This window comes from Papaver somniferum, chromosome 4 (assembly GCF_003573695.1).
Source record: "Papaver somniferum cultivar HN1 chromosome 4, ASM357369v1, whole genome shotgun sequence".
In the NCBI taxonomy this organism is placed as follows: Eukaryota; Viridiplantae; Streptophyta; class Magnoliopsida; order Ranunculales; family Papaveraceae; genus Papaver; species Papaver somniferum.
In genome coordinates this window covers 130,674,363-130,693,487 of record NC_039361.1, presented here as the reverse complement: position 1 = coordinate 130,693,487, position 19,125 = coordinate 130,674,363, and the positions used below count along the sequence as shown (strand labels likewise).

Below are 19,125 nucleotides of genomic sequence, written 5' to 3'. Positions count from 1 at the left end.
TATTTCCCTCATTTCTCATCTCTGAAAAAAATCTCAAAACGACATTCTAGAAACCCCCATTTAATAAAATAAGAAAGTCTGATGTTGTTTTACATTCTGAAAGAATCAAAAAAGCTGTAGAGAGAGATAGAAAGAGAAAGTAAAAAGATGAGAGCATCTTCCATTATTTATCAGAGTCCTAATAAGCTTGTATTTAGAAGTACTGTATTAAGACAACCATGTTTTACAGTCACAAGGTACTTGTTCTTTACTTCCTTAGTTATTTGTAGTTGGTACACTATCATTTGTTTGGGTTTAGGACTTTTTTCTTTCTTTTTTTTTTTTTTTTTTGCTTATATAGTGAGACTAATGTTTTGGCACTTCAAGTATATGTCAAAATGCACCTAAGAACTTCATTGTATGTGTGGAAACGGGTATTGTATGAGTTTTATGGCGAAGTTTATTGTTGTAAACTGTGAATTTTCCAAATTAGTGGGTTGTTGAGCCAAGAGAAGTAATTGTTTGTTGTTTTTATTTCTATCAGGACCCGGATTTGTTTTCCACGGCAACACTTGTGTCGAGCAGAGTATGGTAAGCAAGCTTTTCTCTACTTTGTAGCTATTGTTTTCATCAAAAGCATGTAATACCAACCATAATGCAAAGGATTAATTTACATTGACGTACATGTGTATCTGTTGTTCGAAAGTTATACTCACCATGTTTTTGCTTGGTTGTCATATCAGTTGAACCTGGGGTAGATGGGTTCAACGTCAGAACAGTACCTGCAACCCTGCTAACAGCGGAGAAAGAAGAAGCGAAGGCTGTTTTGAATTTGTTTTTAAGAAAACAAGGGTTGAGCAATGCAGTTGCTTCAAGGACCATCAATACATCTGAGCATTTCATTGAGCATCTCATATTAAAGCTCCATGCTGCTCATAAGACTCGATATCTAGTAGGTTCGATTTCCAACAATATTTTAGTTTTTATCTGTACGGGTAGAAATAAATCCAAGCTGAACCCTTTCGTCCTCGATAAAACTAATCCGAGTTCACCTTGGTTCCACAGGAAGAGAGCTAAGCACGCTTGAGATTAGGGACACACTTATTCCTTACCTTGAATCACTTCTCGAAGAACATGGAGAAATTTTGGTTGAAATGGTTGAGAACTACCCAGATCCACCTGGCACAGAAAAACCAAAAATCTCGCCTACTCCTGTCAGTCCATCTCTCAACTCCAAGAAACTTAAAGCCATGGCGCGTGTTAGTGAGATAGGTGCCGATGGTCAACTTCCGCCACAAGTCCTTTATCTCATAGACCTAGGATTGGAACTTGACCAGATCAAGTTAATGGCCCGTAAATTCCCAGCTTTTGCTTACTACAGTTTGGAGGGGAAAATCAAGCCTGTTGTTGAATTTCTCCTTGATCTCGGGGTAAAACGAACAGATGTCCCAACCATTCTTAACAAAAGGCCACAGTTGTGTGGGATCAGTCTCTCTGAGAACTTAATACCTACAATGATATTTTTAGAGAACTTGGGTGTGGATAAGAAACAATGGGCAAAGGTTATCTACAGGTTCCCAGCATTGCTCACATACAGCAGACAGAAGGTCAAAGCAACTGTAGAATTCCTCTACGAGTTGGGTCTCACAGCAGAAAACGTCGGGAAGATACTCACACGTTGCCCGCACATTATAAGTTATAGCGTAGAAGATAATCTTCGTCCTACTGCTGAGTACTTCCAGTCTATGGGTGTTGACGTTGCTGTTCTTGTGTACAGAGCGCCACAGACTTTTGGTCTAAGTATTGAGGCAAACTTGAAGCCCTTAACAGAGTTTTTCTTGGGGAAGGGATACACTATGGCGGAGATAGGAACCATGGCTTCGAGATATGGAGCTCTGTACACTTTTAGCTTGGAGGAAAACATAGTACCCAAGTGGGAGTACTTTTTAACAATGGAATATCAGAAGTCGGAGCTGGTAAAATTTCCTCAGTTCTTTGGCTACAGCTTAGAAGAGAGGATTAAACCAAGATATGCACAAGTGAAGGAAAGCCGTGCGAAGTTGTTACTGAACCAGATATTATCTGTTTCTGAAGCTGATTTTAACAAAGTTTTGAAGAAGAGAGTGAAGAAAATGCTGGATGATCAAGAGGAGGCAGCATCATCGTCATCCACGTAAGACTCAGAAAACAACGACGTCGATCTTGGTTCAAGCATGGAAGAGTTGAAGCTGTAGTTTTTTTGTAGATATTATTAGTAGTTACATTCTTTTGATGCATCAAAATGGGTTGAAATGGATGAATACTGATCAAGAAAAACAACAAAAACCCTACTTTCATTGAAATAGTGTCCCTAGAACAAGAAACTCCACTGAATACCTTCAACGTATAATTACTAGGAATGACCCGTGCCAAAATGGTACGGGCTATATCACAGTGTAATCAGCTTTGACTGTCTCGATTCTCGAATACATTTGTTTTCGGATCTAATACACAACGCCGAACAAACAATGCAAACGGCACAGGCTATATGTATAGTCAGCTCCGCTTTGAGTTGCAGTTTCACACTGGCATTTCCTGCGACATTAAGTCAACCTATATTATCTATAACTCTTTAGCGTAATAGATAGTTGTAATCAATATTATGACATGTAGGAATTACCAATAAGTATTAATATTATGGGCCTATGTAATAGCAGGTCCATCCATTAAGAAACAATAATCAGAGATCCTTTTTTTATACTGGAAATTGAATTATTGTCCCTTCTTCTGATGAGTCTTTAAAAATATCCCTAAACCTTTATACAATGGTCCCTGATGGCATAATTGAAATTTTGATTAAAAATGTCAGTTTTATAATTCCTTTTGTAACCTTCGTCTGTTTCTTCACTTCTAAAAGATTCATCACTCGGGACGAAAGTCAGTTGAACCCATCGCCACTATCTCCATCGCTACCCCTCCGCCGCCGTCTCCATCGCTTCCACAACCAGCACCACCAGCACCATCATTTCAGAGTGAGATCGAAGAAATTTTAGATTGAGAGAGATCAACATGTGAAAATCAAACAAACCCACCACCGCCATCTTCATCGTCGCCACCACCCCTACAACTATCATCTCTATCGCCGACACCACCACAACCAACACCACCATAACACTATCTTCTCACTGAGAACAAAAGGTTTCAATCATGTATTTATGTTTCAGATCTAAAAATCTCTCGTTATCATCGTCTTCTTCTCCGACAGAAAACTCTCTCTTCTTTGATTAAGATGAATATTTTAGATTTGAGAGTTTGAAAGAGAGATTTAGGTTTCAATAATGTATTCAATTTATCTGAATTAGTTTCTGGTGATGGTGGTGGTTAAATTGATGAAGCTAGGTTTACGGGTTAAATTTATGGTGGTGTTGGTACGTTTTTGTATCTAATTGTTTCCAGTACATTACTTTTTAACATCTTAAGGGAGTATATCAAGATGTAGAAAGAGGTGGTGGATGGTAGATGGTGTAATGGATGATGGTGGATGGTGGTGGTAGTGTTTTTGTAATGATTTTTTATTGTTTTCTCTGGTCATGTGAATCATTCACACAAGTTAGATGGTATATATTGTTTTGCAATGATTTAATAACGTATGTTTGTGTTTCTTCAGATGACATAAGCTAATTTTGATTTTGTGAATTATGGGGAGATTGGTCCAAGGATGATGAGAATAAAAGAATTTTGGTTGACACGAGCTTTGGGGATGATTTGAATCTTAATTATTGGTTAATTTTGGTGTTGAAACTCAAGGATTAGAAGATGCAGTTCGTTAAGAGTTTGGTGATAATGATGGAGAGGGGACGGATAGGAATATAGAAATGAAGAATGGAGGTGACAATGATGATGAATGTGAAGTAGGTAGCAGCAATACTCCAATGATTTTTAGGAAGACTGCAGGAAAATGTACTTCAGGTTTGTATGAATTCAATTTTTGTTATGAGCTATCATTCTGCCAAAACATATAATAGTATTTACATTTCGAGATCATTTGTTATGTGCTGTTTGTAGTGTTCATTAGATTTTTTTACCATGCATATGTAACTCGCGTTTAGATGGTGGTAAGGCTCTTTTCTGTAATAGATAGTTTTACTGATGAATTTCCTTACTCAGTTTTCAATTCACTATATTTATCTGTATGTGGTGGTGCGGTAGTAGCATTGGTTTAGTTCCTTTTCTACATTCTTTAGTATTCATTTTCTAGCTCGTAATTTTGATAGATTTTGATATTCATCCCATTCACTAAATTTAGTGTGAAAATGGCTAAGTTTTCTTCTTTCTGTTCCAATTTGGGTATCCTCTTGGTGCGGTGTACCTAGTGGATGCTTTTTTCCTCTGAATGGTGAACATTGCACCGACAGGGGAAATGTTTGAAATTTACGCTCTCTCCATAAAGAAATCTTTGAACCCAGCTCAGTGGGACCATCAAAAGGAGTCAAACAATACCGTATTCGCTACCTAGTGAAATGTTGCAGACGTCAAAGACAGATTGCATCGGTAACTGTAAGTATGCTATGTTTGGCAGTTATGAAAATGCTTAGATATGATGGGAAATGTTTAAAAACCATGGTTACTTATTGAATACTTTTATGTATAACAGCATGGCACTGACACATAATTACTATCCATGAGAATGTATTTTTGGCTTGGTGAAATTCTCTGTTGAATTTGTTCCATGCCTTTCTACATTCTGCAATTTGTTTTATATACACTGAAGGATCCCAACTCCAAAGTGTTGAGCAGTTGGGAGCTTTTCTAAGAAAAAAAAGTGACTACTCTCAGGGAGCTGCATATTGTAAATCTTATACTGCGGGTTTCCCATTTTAAATCTCTAGTTTTAGGTGAGCGCAAAATTCTTCAGGAGATTGGTCGTTGAAGTGAAATTTTGTAGGCTGCATTTTGTATATCCTTTTTCTTTGGGTTGAATCTCTAGTTTTGGGTGACCACGAAATTGTGTAGTTCCTCGGATGTGGCCCAATATTTATGGGATCAACTACGGTTATTGATCCATTTATGGAATCAACTCCTGTTGTTGATCCCATTTATTGAATCAAATCCTGTTGTTGACCCAATTTTTTATGGGATCAACTACTGTTGTTGATCCTTTCAACTCCTATTGTTGACAATATTTCCTTTGGATAAGTATAATCATGCTTGTAGTTTAAGTCATGTAATTTTCTTCCAATGTTGAACTTGTGGTGCAATGGTAGCATGACTGACTCCATGTCAGATGATGCGTGTTCGACTCACGCCAAGTTCACTCCATTTACATGGATCAACTTTTATTGTTGATCCAATTTAGGGGATCAACTACCATTGTTGAACACCTAAGTTGGATAAACTTCCACTGTTGATCCTTTTTTTTTTGGATCAACTACCATTATTGATCCCCTAAATTGGATCAACATCTACTGTTGGTTCTATTTTTCTTTGGATCAACTGTTGTTGTTGATATAAAAATACATGAACCAGTTGTGGCGACGACGGTGGCGGTGGTGGCAGCGACGGCGACGGTGGCGGTGGTGGCGGCGACGGACTAGTGGTGGCGAAGGAATGTTGGTGGTGTAATGGTGGTGGTGAAGGAGTGGTAGTGGAATATTAGTGGTGGTGGCGGTAGGTAGGTGGTGGTTGTTGAACGGTGGTGGTGGAATGGTAGTTGAATGTTGGTGGTGGTGGTGCTAGTGGTGGTGGTGAAGTGGAAGAGGAAGAAATTTGTTCCATTTTGAAATAAAAAAAAATATTATATGGGCGAGGGTATTAAGGTAATCTAATTTTAAATGGATAAGGTTATTAAAAAGTAGGGACATATTTATTGTTGTATAAGAATATATTTATTGGGTGTTAAAAGTACGAACATATAAATAATGTACCCTTTTTTATATTTTATGAAAGTTGAGATTTTGGATCAAGTTTTTATCCAGAAGTCCTAGCACACGTGTGATTTTTCATTGAGTAACAAAAATATCCTTGATATATAAGAATATTAGAACAATCGAGATCCCAATATTCTTTTTATTTTTCTCATTTTTTGTTTCGTGGGAGCTCTGGCGACGAAGATTTTCTCGAGCTCGTGCGATTTGGGAACTCAAGCTTGATTGATCGTATGTCGTTAGTTGATTCATTCATTATTAATATTTGTTTTATGTTTCTTCATGATTCCATCTTGATATGAGATCCAAATCTCTCGATTTGATAAGTCTAACTAAGATCAAAATTAACTTAATTTTTCTTATCCGGAATCAATTTGGACTAAACAAATGATCTCGTATTTTGTTAATCCATAACAAACAAAAATAAATTGACTTGCACAATTATTTTATTAACTGGAAGCAATCGAAACAAACATAGACATTATAACACCGCAATTGCACCAAATTTCGTTAAGCAAAAACACTTGGTACCCAGCAATAAAGAAGTTATCAAACAATAAGTCAAATAAATTGATACAGTTTTTCTTAACCGGAAACAATTGAATCATACACACACATCCATACACAATATAATGAAACATATCGATTGTATCGAAATTTTGTTAAGCAAAAGCAAAATATATGCAATATAAACAGGTTTTTCTTAAGCAGGAAAACGATTAACTAAAAAATTCGTTACCTCAAATTCCGCAGCCTATTCTCCACAGAAAGATATCTTATTAAGCGCAAGTTCAATAAGAACTCTCCCCGGTATATTGTCATCCTCTCGCAAGAACAAAAGAACAACAACAAAAGCAACCTTTACCAGAGAAAGGTTGAATCGGTTTTAACTAAGGGTACATTATTTATATGTCCCTACTTTTAACACCCAATAAATATATCCTTATACAACAATAAATATGTCCATACTTTTTAATAACCTTATCCATTTAAAATTAGATTACCTTAATACCCTCACCCATACAATATTTTTCTTTATTTCAAAATGGAACAAATTTCTTCCTCTTCCACTTCACCACCACCACTAGCACCACCACCACCAACATTCAACTACCATTCCACCACCACCGTTCAACAACCACCACCTACAAACTTCCACCACCATTAATATTCCACGACCACTCCTTCACCACCACCATTACACCACCAACAATCCTTCACCACCACTAGTCCGTCTCCGCCAACACCACTAGTCCTCCACTGCCGCCACCATTGTCACCGTCGTCGTCGCCGCCACCACCGCCACCGTCGTCGTCGCCACAACTGGTTCAGATATTTTTGTATCAACAACAACAGTTGATCCAAAAAAAAAAATAGAACCAACAGTAGAATTTGATCTAATTTAGGGGATCAATAATGGTAGTTGATCCAAAAGAAAAAATGATCAACAGTAGAAGTTATCCAATTTAGGGGTTCAACAATGGTAGTTGATCCCCTAAATTGGATCAACAATGAAAGTTGATCCATGTAAATGGAGTGAACTTGGCGTGAGCCGAACACGCATCATCTGACATGGAGTCAGTCATGCTACCATTGTACCACAAGTTCAACATTGGAAGAAAATTACATGACTTAAACTACAAGCATGATTATAGGGTTAATCTGCGTTACCTCCCTTGGAGAAGATCATAATTTGAGTTACCTCCCCTACAGAACAAATATTAGTAAAACCTCCTCTCGTCACTTTTTCCATCCAAACCCGGTTAGCTGAGAAGATCATAATTTGAGTTACCTCCCCTAGAGAAGATCATAATTTGAGTTACCTCCCCTAAGAGCATCCAGCTGTACGAAGCAGCTGACTCAGCTAACCGGGTTTGGATGGAAAAAGTGACGAGAGGAGGTTTTACTAATATTTGTTCTGTAGGGGAAGTAACTCAAATTATGATCTTCTCCAGGGGAGGTAACGCAAATTACCCCATGATTATACTTATCCAAAGGAAATATTGTCAACAATAGGAGTTGAAAGGATCAACAACAATAGTTGATCCCATAAAAAAATTGAGTCAACAACAGGAGTTGATCCCATAAATAGGTCAACAACCGTAGTTGATCCCATAAATATTGGGTCACATCCGAGGAATCACACAATTTTCGTGGCCACCCAAAACTAGAGATTCAACCCAAAAACAAAAGGATATACAAAATACATCCTACAAAATTTCACTTCAACGACCGATCTCCTGAAGAATTTTGCGCTCACCTAAAACTAGAGATTTAAAATGGGAACCCCACGGTATAAGATTTACAATATGCAGCTCCCTGAGAGTAGTCACTTTTTTTTTCTTAGAAAAGCTCCCAACTGCTCAACACTTTGGAATTGGGATCCGTCAGTACATATAAAACAAATTGCAGAATGTAGAAAGGCATGGAACAAATTCAACAAAGAATTTCACCAAGCCACAAATACATTCTCATGGATAGTAATTATGTGTCAGTGCCATGCTTTCAATAAGTAACCATGGTTTTTAAACATTTCCCATCATATCTAAGCATTTTCATTAACTACCAAACATAGCATACTTACAGTTACGGATGCAATCTGTCTTTGACGTCTGCAACTAGAGGCATGTCAATGGAAATCCGTTAACCGTTAGCCGAATCCGATTACGCGGTTGCCGTTACGTTTAGTTCCATTATATCCGTTATCCGTTACCGATAATGTAGCGGTTAATTTTATCCGACGGTGACGGCAACGAAAGACCTATTTCCGTTAGCCTTAGTTTCGTTAACCGCTAACGTGTGCCTAGCACGTGTAACATTCATCTATACCTATGTTACTATACTCGAATGAACATCATTTTCATCTTCTTCTGTTCTTCAATTCACAAACGAGAGAAGAAAAACTCACCCCTCAGTCGATTAGAAAACTAGGGTCATCTCCTTCCTTTCAATTCGAGCAAAATCATCATCTTCATTCGATTAGAAAACTAGGGTTATCTTGTACTTTTTATTTCGAGTTTAATTTCAATCCTAAAAACTAAATTTTCAATATAGGGTTTCTGAAAATTGAAATTAGGGTTTTCAATTCGTGAAATTAATCATGACCCAAAGCGAAAGAGGAGCATCCAATTGCGTTGGTTCATCAAAAAGAAGTCATCCCTCTCAATCACTTTCAGTTGCATCTGAATTACCTTCTGCATCTCAAGTTCAACAATCAGGAATTCAATCAACACCTGCTGCTGTTGCAACAGAAGAAGCAGTAGAAGAAATAGAAGTAGATGAAGATCCATTATAGCTGAAGCAAAGAAGAAACTGCGTGCAGTAAGGTCTGATGTTTGGGATGATTTTGAAAGGTTAACTGAAAAGAAGATGGTAAAAGGTAAGGAGATTGGGATACTTGTAGCTAAATGCAAACATTGTAATAAGAGAATGACTTCACCCAGTAGCCAAGGAACCAGCAAATTGCATTACCATGCCAAAACTTGCCAAAAAAAGCCTGCAAACAAGAAAGGACAAACAAAGATTACTACAGTCAGAACAGGTAATGCACAACTAAGCTTGCTAATTGGAAGTATGATGCTGATGCTACTGGATACTAGTTTCCAAATGATTGCTAACATGGTTTATCCAATCACTATAGTTAGCATCCATATTTGTTGAGTTTGTGGAAGTCTTTAAATCCTGCTGCTAAACTTTACAACTAGGAATACCGTTAGGAAGATATCATGAAACTAAGAACTGAGTTCAAAAAGATTACAACCAATTTGAGACAATTACATCTAATTGTAGTTAACAACAAATATGTGGTCATGTAAGCATAAAGGATGGTTTCTTGCTGTGTGACAATGCATTACATAGATATGATTGGAAACTGATTAAGAAAACACTTGCATAACTTTAGGTGCCATCACCACATTCTGGAGAAGTTCTAGCATCTGTAGTGAAACATATGTCTAGATTGGAACATATATACTAAGCTTTTGCTGTTGAAATGCAGCTCCACATTTATGATGGATCATCTGAAGAAATGGGCTTTGATAGCCAGACTGTTTAGGTTCTTATGGGGATATGTTCCAATGAGGTTTAGTAATCATGTATTACAAACTTGATTGTGTGTGGAATGAGAGTGGCTGCTCCTTTATTTATGATGCAGTTAGAGTAGTGTAAAATATGTCAAGCAAGTCAGGCTAGAAAGAGAGAGATTGAATTTTCTATTGCTCAAGTTAAGCTTCCTTCTTCAAGGTCTGTGGGTTTAGATGTGGATAACCAGGTGGAACTCCACCTATAAGATGCTAAAGGATGCAATCTTTCTGAGACAGCTTTTGTTAGGCTAGCTGATTTAGATAATGACTTCAAGATACTACCAACCTCTAAGGAGTGGAACAAGGAGTACACATATGTGAAATGTTTGGAATTGTTTGATGTCATTTCAACCAAATTTGCTGGGATTAAGTATCCCACATCAAATTTATATTATAATGGGGTGCAAGAAGTTAATAGATGCATTAAGATATGGGAATCAAGTCAGCATGATACATCAGAGACATGGCCAATATATGAGGATGAAATTTGATAGCTACTGGAAAGAAAGTAACACTTTGATGACATTGGGGTTGTTTTAGATCCTAGGTACAAAGCTAAATGGGTGGAGTTTGTTATGAAGATAGTATATGGTGTGATCACTATAAAAGTCACTATAAACAAATTTGAGCTTGCACTCAATGCTCTTTTCTGTGCTTATGAAACAAACTACTACAGCTCCAGATTATTTTGATACTGCAATGCATTCACTGCATTTGAGGGCTGTGCATTACAAGTACCAACCTCATATGGATTTGGTTATGATTTCATTATGGAAAACAATATGTTTGAGGTTGAGAAGTCAGAATTGGAGACATACTTAGCAGAACCAGTTCTTCCTAAAGGCAAGCTGCTGAAGAAATGAGGTTTGATATCTTAAGTTGGTGGAAGAATCATTCTGCTAAGTACCCAATTCTCTCAAGGATTGCAAAGAGTATTGGCTTTCCAGTGACAAGTGTAGCATCAGAATCCATGTTTAGTATTGGTGGCAGAGTTCTCACATCTCACAGGAGTTCATTAGCTCCAGATCTTGTTGAAGCTTTACTTTTGTTTGGGTGATTGGCTGCCAGATCTCACTCTCGTGAGAGCAATAGTTGTGTTACTGGTAAGTTTCCTTATATCTATATTTTACTAGCTTTTACTGATAGTTGTGACTGCACTGACATTGCCATTTTATTGGCTTATTGCACTGACATTGCCACTTTTATTGGCTTATTGCATGACTTGCCACTTTGCCAACTTAAGTTGCTTCACTGACATCACTGTCTAACACTTTTCATTTTCCTTTCAAAATGCAGAAGTGAGGACTAAGGAGGAATGCAGTTGGCATTGGCAGTGGAGAATTTGGAGATGGAGGATGCATTTGCAGTTGCAGATGCAGTTGGCATCCCTGTCTTTTTTTTTGTAAAAACTTGGTTTTTTCTTTTGATAGAACATGTGATGATCTGAAATGTAATTTGGTTTAGAACATGAACACTGTATGTTTTTTTTTCTGTGTCATGGATTAGAACTGTTTGCTTATTTAGAACTATTCTATGTAATTGGTTGGTGGTTTAAACCTGCTTTTGTGTTGTCCTGTGACATACCGGTTAATACCGGAAAATTAACCGTTAGCCGATAAGTCCGACGTAACGGCAATGGTTTTGGATTTTACAATTCCGTCGGCATTTAACGGATAACGGTTAACCTCTAATTTAAACGGCAAAGGTAGCGGCAGAGCCATTATTTGTTACGTTAAGTGCCGTTGACAGGCCTATCTGCAACATTTCACTAGGTAGCGAATACGGTATTGTTTGACTCCTTTTGATGGTCCCACTGAGATGGGGTTAAAGATTTGTTTATGGAGAGAGCGTGAATTTCACACATTTCCCCTGTCAGTGCAGTGTTCACCATTCGGAGGAAAAAAGCATCCACTAGGTACACCGCACCAAGAGGATACCCAAATTGGAACAGAAAGAAGAAAACTTAGCCATTTTCACACTAAATTTAGTGAATGGGAGGAATATCAAAATCTATCAAAATTACGACAATTAGAAAATGAATACTAAAGAATGTAGAAAAATAACTAAACCAATGCTACTACCGCACCACCACATACAGATAAATATAGCGAATTTAAAACCGAGTAAGGAAATTCATCAGTAAAACTATCTATTACAGAAAAGAGCCTTACCACCATCTAAACGCGAGTTACATATGCATGGTAAAAAAAAATCTAATGAACACTACAAACAACACATAACAAATGATCTCGAAATGTAAATACTATTATATGTTTTGGCAGAATGATAGCTCATAACAAAAATTGAATTCATACAAACCTGAAGTACATTTGCCAGCAGATGTGTAAGAATCCAAAATAATGTCCTTCATCTTCCTAAAAATCATTGGATTATTGCTGCTACCTACTTCACATTCATTATTATTATCACCTCCATTCTTCATTATTATATTCCTATCCGTCCCCTCTCCATCATTATCACCAAACTCTTGACGAACTGCATCTTCTAATCCTTGAGTTCCAACAACAAAAATTAACGAATAAAGATTCAAATCATCCCCAAAGCTCGTGTCAACCAAAATCTTGTATTCTCATCATCCTGGACCAATCTCCCTAATTCACAAAATTCAAAATCAAAATCAGCTTAGTCATCTGAAAAAAAAAACATACGTTATTAAATCATTGCCAAAACAATATATCTCAATCACTCTATTCACCCTAGCATTGGTAACAACTTGAATCGTGAGCCCCACCTAATCACTTAGAGAAACATAGTTTAAAAACAAAACAAAATAAAAACAGAAGTGAAAAGGACTCAACGAGATATGGTGAAACTATCATGTTATTTCTAACACCTGAGCTCTGTGCTTTTATGAATAGACTCTTTAGATGTTGCCATCTAGTCAGATTGGTTCCTCAACTCCTACAACCAAAATGCTTCCATCCACTTAGATTGGTTAGTGCCATCCTTAATAGGGATAAATTTCTAGGCTCTGGAGTTTATTTATTGCAACGAAAAGGTAACAAAAAGTTCTACCCCACCCCCAAACTTAAATCTAACATTGTCCTCAATGTTTCTAATCAAAGAACAGTACCAAAAATATAAGTAACATGAGGAAATAGTAAAGAGAGAAGTCGGAAAGATAGTACCTGGGTGAAGTGTAACCAAAAACCTACAAAAATATTATACAACATACAAAATCGCCTCGATGGTCAATCAAGGTAAACAGGGACCTCCTCAACATCACCTGTAGGAAAAGGCTCTAAAAAGGGCTTCAATCGCTGACCGTTAACCTTCGAAGAACTACTACCATCTGGTGTCTCAATCTCAACAGCGCCATGAGGAAAAACAGTACGGACCACAAAAGGACCGGTCCACCGAGAGCGCAACTTCCCGGGGAATAGATGCAAACGAGTGTCATACAGAAGAACTTTTTGACCTGGAGAAAATGACTTTCGTAAAATATTCCTATCATGCACAAGTTTCATTTTGTTCTTATACTCCTTAGCACTATCGTATGCATCTCTACGAATCTCGTCCAACTCATTGAGCTGGAGCTTTCTTTGAGCTCCTGCCTTGTCAAGTGAAAAGTTTAAGTTCTTAATAGCCCAATAGGCTCGATGCTCTAACTCAACAGGCAGGTGACATGCCTTGCCAAACACTAAACGATAAGGTGACATTCCAATGGGTGTCTTAAACGCAGTACGGTAAGCCCATAAGGCATCAGTAAGCCTCGACGACCAGTCTTTCCTATTTGGATTAACTGTTTTCTCTAGAATACGTTTAATTTCCCTATTGGAAACCTCTACCTGACCACTAGTCTGAGGGTGATATGGGGTTGCTACTTTATGGGTAATACCGTATTGTTTCATTAAAAGAGAAACGGTCTATTACAAAAGTGTGAACCTCCATCACTAATTATAGCTCGCGGCGTACCAAAACGTGTAAGTATATTCTCTTTCAAAAACTGGACTACGACCCTGTGGTCATTCGTTTACACGGAACCGCCTCAACCCACTTAGACACATAGTCTACAGCGACAAGTATGTAAAGATAACCAAACGAAATAGGAAATGGACCCATAAAATCAATGCCCCACACATCAAAGACCTCAATCACTAAAATAGGGTTCAAAGGCATCATCTATCTACGGGAAATGGTTTTCCTAACTTCTGGCAACGCTCACAAGAAACACAATGACTATGGGAATCTTTAAACAACGAAGGCCAGTAAAATCCACACTGCAAAATCTTAGCAGCAGTCTTCTTAGCACTAAAATGACCCCCACATGCATGTTCATGACAAAAAGATAATACTAGACTGGTCACTCTCAGATACACATCTCCTAATAATCTGGTCCGGACAATACTTAAACAGATAAGGATCGTCCCAAAAGAAATGCTTAACCTCGGCTAAAAACCTAGAACGATCTTGCTTACCCCAATGTTGAGGGGTTCGACCAGTAACAAGATAATTCACTATATTTGCATACCAAGGTGATTGGGAAACAGAGAACAATTGTTCATCAGGAAAGCTATCCCTTATAGGAAGGGAATCACTAGGGGAACTAACAACTAGCCTAGACAAGTGGTCTGCTACTACATTTTCTGCACCCTTTTTGTCTCTAATGTCTGGGGAAAATTCCTGTAACAATAGGATCCATCTAATCAATCTAGGTTTGGTATCCTTCTTAGATAAAAGGTATTTCAAAGCAGCATGATCTGTATAGATTATGATCTTAGAACCTAATAGGTAGGACCTAAACTTATCCAAGGCAAACACGATGGCTAAAAGTTCCTTCTCGGTAGTTGTGTAGTTCATTTGGGCATCATTCAGAGTTTTGCTAGCATAATAAATCACATGAAGTAATTTGTTTTCTCGTTGTCCTAAAACGACGCCTATAGCATAATCTGAAGAATCACACATAATCTCAAAGGGTAGGTTCCAGTTAGGTGCCTGGACTATCGGGGCAGTAGTGAGTAAAGTTTTAAGCTTCTCAAAAGCCTCTAAACAAGCATCATCAAAGACAAACTTAACATCTTTTGCAAGCAAATTGCAAAGAGGTCTAGAAATCAAGCTAAAATCCTTAATGAATCGACGGTAAAAACCTGCATGCCCTAGGAATGACCTAATATCTTTTACGGTTTTTGGGACCTGTAAAGTCTTAATAAGGTCAACTTTGGCTTTGTCTACCTCTATACCCTTTGAAGAGACGATGTGCCCTAATACAATTCCTGATTTAACCATGAAATGGCATTTTTCCCAATTAAGCACTAAATTTTTTTCCTTACACCTAGTCAACACTAATGTCAAATGATGCAAGCACTCATCGAAAGATGAACCAAACACTGAAAAATCATCCATAAAGACCTCTAAGAACCGTTCTACCATATCAGAAAATATGCTCATCATACAACGCTGAAAAGTTGCAGGGGCATTACATAGCCCGAAAGGCATGCGTCTATACGCAAAGGTACCAAAGGGACAGGTAAAAGTGGTTTTCTCTTGGTCTTCTGGGGCAATAACGATCTGATTATAACCGGAGTAGCCATCTAAGAAGCAATAGTGACTATGTCCAGCTAATCGCTCTAGCATTTGGTCGATAAAAGGAAGGGGAAAGTGATCCTTCCTTGTGACCTTGTTCAATTTCCTATAGTCAATACACACACGCCATCCCGTGGTCACTCGGGTTGGGATTAATTCATTATTATCATTCTGGACTACAGTGATACCTGATTTCTTGGGGACAACCTGAACAGGGCTGACCCACTTACTGTCTGAAATTGGGTAAATAATACCCGCATCTAACAACTTAAGCACCTCTTTTCGAACTACCTCTTTCATGTTAGGGTTCAGTCGACGTTGCATCTCCCTAGAAGGTTTGGAGTCTTCCTCTAAATGAATCTGATGCATACACACAGTAGGACTTATACCCTTAATGTCTGCTTAGTCCACCCTAAAGCTTCCTTATTGTCTTGAAGTACATTTACTAGCCTACTTTCCTGATCACTATCCAAATTGGAAGCTACAATCACAGGTAAAGTCTCAGATGGGCCTAAAAACACATACTTTAGAGTATCGGGTAGTGGTTTAAGGTCCAACTTTGGGGGCTCTTCTAAAGAAGGAATTAGGGTAGTCTCAGAAACTGGTAACGGTTCGAACCTAGCTTTCCATCTATCAGTGTCTAACACAGGGGTAGAATCTAATAGAGCATTCACCTGTTCAATAGTGCTATCGTCGTCAAAATCTAAACCAAAATGGGATAGACAACTTTCTAATGGGTCTTCAGACAAGATGTTTGGTAATGACTCCTGAACTAAGGCTTCTATCATGTTCACCTCCTCAACACATGTGTCATCTAGCTCATGAGGTTGCTTACTGACATTAAAAATGTTCATCTCCATAGTCATATTACCAAAAGATAAACTCATCACACCATTTCGACAGTTAATGATCGCATTAGACGTAGCTAAAAATGGGCGACCTAAAATCACAGGTATCTGGTTCTCTGGGTCAGGGACAGGTTGGGTATCTAGGACCACGAAATCCACTGGATAAATAAACTTGTCGACCTCAATAAGAACATCCTCGATAACACCTCGAGGGATTTTAACAGACCTATCAGCTAACTGCAGTGTCATCTGAGTAGGTTTCATTTCACCAAGTCCTAGCTGTAAGTATACATGGAATGGCAGTAAGTTCACACTGGCTCCTAAGTCAAGTAAAGCTTTTTCTACCCGGAAGTTACCTATTGTGCAAGCAATGGTAGGAGAACCTGGGTCTTTGTACTTTGGAGTTGTGGTGTTCTGAATGATTGAACTTACGTGACTAGCTAAAAAGGCTTTCTTATGGACGCTAAGTTTTCGCTTTCGCGTACACATATCCTTAAGGAACTTGGCATAAGCAGGAATTTGCCTAATTGCATCTAATAAGGGAAGGTTTATGGTAACTTGCTTAAAAACCTCCACTATGTCATTAAAGTTCGATTCCTTCTTTGTTGGTACTAATAGCTGAGGAAATGGGGCTCTAGGCCTAAAATCAGACCTTTCAGGAACCGAATTCACATCATCAGAAACTTTATCAGTCTCTTCAGCTACTGGTCCTGAGAGGTGAGATCCTGAGGGGTGAACTACAGTATGTTCACTATCGGGCATGGTTACCTTATTGTCTACAACTCTACCACTTCTAAGGGTTCTAACAACATTCAATTGATTCGATGGTTTTGCACCTAATTCATGAACTCCTCTAGGGTTGGGTTGTGTTTGACTAGGAAACTTACCTTTTTCTCTCAAAGAATCACTTATCAGACCAACCTGGGTTTTTAACTCGGAAATAGCCTGACTATTTTCTTGTCCTATCCTGTTACTAGCTTGTAGACTCTGTTCTACGGATAACTGGAATTTTGCAGTTTGCTGAGTTAACAAGGCGAGAGATTCCTCTAAACTTAGGATTTTCTTATCTGACTGATTCTGAAACTGAGCTAGTCCTGAAGGATTCTTAGTATAGCCAAAACCTGGGGGAGCATTAGAATTACTAAACTGACCTTGACTTTGGCCCTTAGACCACGAAAGGTTCGGATGGTTTCTCCAACCAGGATTATAGGTTTCTGAATATGGGTCAATCTTTTGACGGTTATCAAATCTAGTGTTATTATAAAGAGCATTGGCCTGCTCTTCAATATTCTGGCCTTCCCAAAAAGGCTCCACTCTACCACTAGTCTGGCCCACTTCTAAGGCTTCTAACCTTTTTGCTATAGCAGCAATTTTGGCATCTGATTCATAGCCTCCTTCTACCCTATTAACGTTTCCTCTACTTAAAAGAATTGTTTTCTGGGGTGCCCTACTATTTTCCCATTGCTGGGTTTTTTCGGCGATTTCATTAAAAAATTCCATCGCCGCATCAACAGTTTGGTTTTCAAATCCACCAGTGCATAGAGACTCAACCATGGTCGTTGTGGAATAATCTAAACCCTCATAAAGGATCTGAACTAGCCTAACCTTTTCTAAACCATGATGAGGACACTGGGATAATAAATCATTGAACCTTTCCAAATACCTATATAAAGATTCTCCCTCTTGTTGTGAAAATGTGCATATTTGCGTCCTAATAGACGATGTTTTGTGCCTAGGGAAAAACTTATTGAAAAAGGCAGATGTAAGTTGTTCATATGTCTCAATTGACTCGGAGTCCAAACTATACAGCCACGACTTGGCCTTATCTTTCAGGGAAAATGGGAATAACCTAAGTTTCAAAGCATCATCATCTAAGCCTCTAATTCTTAGAGTACTACAAATTTCCTCAAAATCCCTAACATGGTAATAAGGGTTTTCATTTTCTTTCCCTAAAAAGATTGGGAGCATCTGTAAGGTCCCAGGTTTCAGTTCATAGGGTGCCTCCGTTTCAGCTAACTTAATACACGAAGGACGGGTAGTCCTAGTTGGATTCAACAAAGCTTTCAAAGTTGCCATTTCTGGCGCTATCGGAGCAACATGGATTCTCTCCTCAGTCAAAGAACGTTCAAAAACAGACTCTTCAAAAGCCGGACTTTCTAGATTAAGGTAATCGAGACGCTTCGAACTACTAGGTTTCTCTTTAACAAATCTACCTAGTGCGTCTCTTTTACGTTCAGGCATACAATAGAATTTTCTAAATTGGAAGGGTAAGCAAACACAGATCAAGGCCGACTCAACCAAATCAAACCTATTGATTTCTAGCAAACAAAAAGCATGATGGCTCCACTTAGATTGTTTCTAGACCAGCTTCTAATCCTTCGAACGGGAATTCGTTACAATTTAAGCAAACCCCTCTGGAATCAATCCGAGTTAACGTAAGTTGAATAGAGGCGAGGGAAGCTCGGTGGAGCTTTGATACCCAAGGCCTCACCGGTATTACAAGGCGCGCAGTCACGCATTCAACTTACAGAAACCGTCAAGAACTTCGAAGTATGCTTAAAAGAGTAACCAATATTTTCGAATGACTTTCCTGTTAAGCTCGTTACCCTATCGGTCTCGTTCTAGTCAAAATTTTAGGCTTAGGTTCGCGTAGGTTACGTGTTCCTAAAGCGGGCAAGAAGAGAACGGTGATGAAATCCGAACCCTTATCTTGTATGGCCAGGCCTTGCCCTTTACTAGAAAAATAAATGTCCGTATTCAGTCCTCAAC

General features: G+C 38.3%; 1 protein-coding gene and 1 pseudogene across 1 annotated transcript; both read left to right on the top strand.

Annotated features, from left to right (window-relative positions):
* LOC113276572 (transcription termination factor MTERF5, chloroplastic-like) lies at positions 1-2,321 on the top strand. The gene is made up of 4 exons (XM_026526194.1): positions 1-236; positions 524-570; positions 723-935; positions 1,045-2,321. Exons 1-4 carry the CDS (start codon positions 148-150, stop codon positions 2,154-2,156), a joined length of 1,461 nt encoding a protein of 486 aa, XP_026381979.1. The 5' UTR covers positions 1-147; the 3' UTR covers positions 2,157-2,321.
* A 15,647-nt stretch (positions 2,322-17,968) lies between these two features.
* Positions 17,969-18,068, top strand: LOC113276778 (annotated as a pseudogene).
* Positions 18,069-19,125: the final 1,057 nt, after the last annotated feature.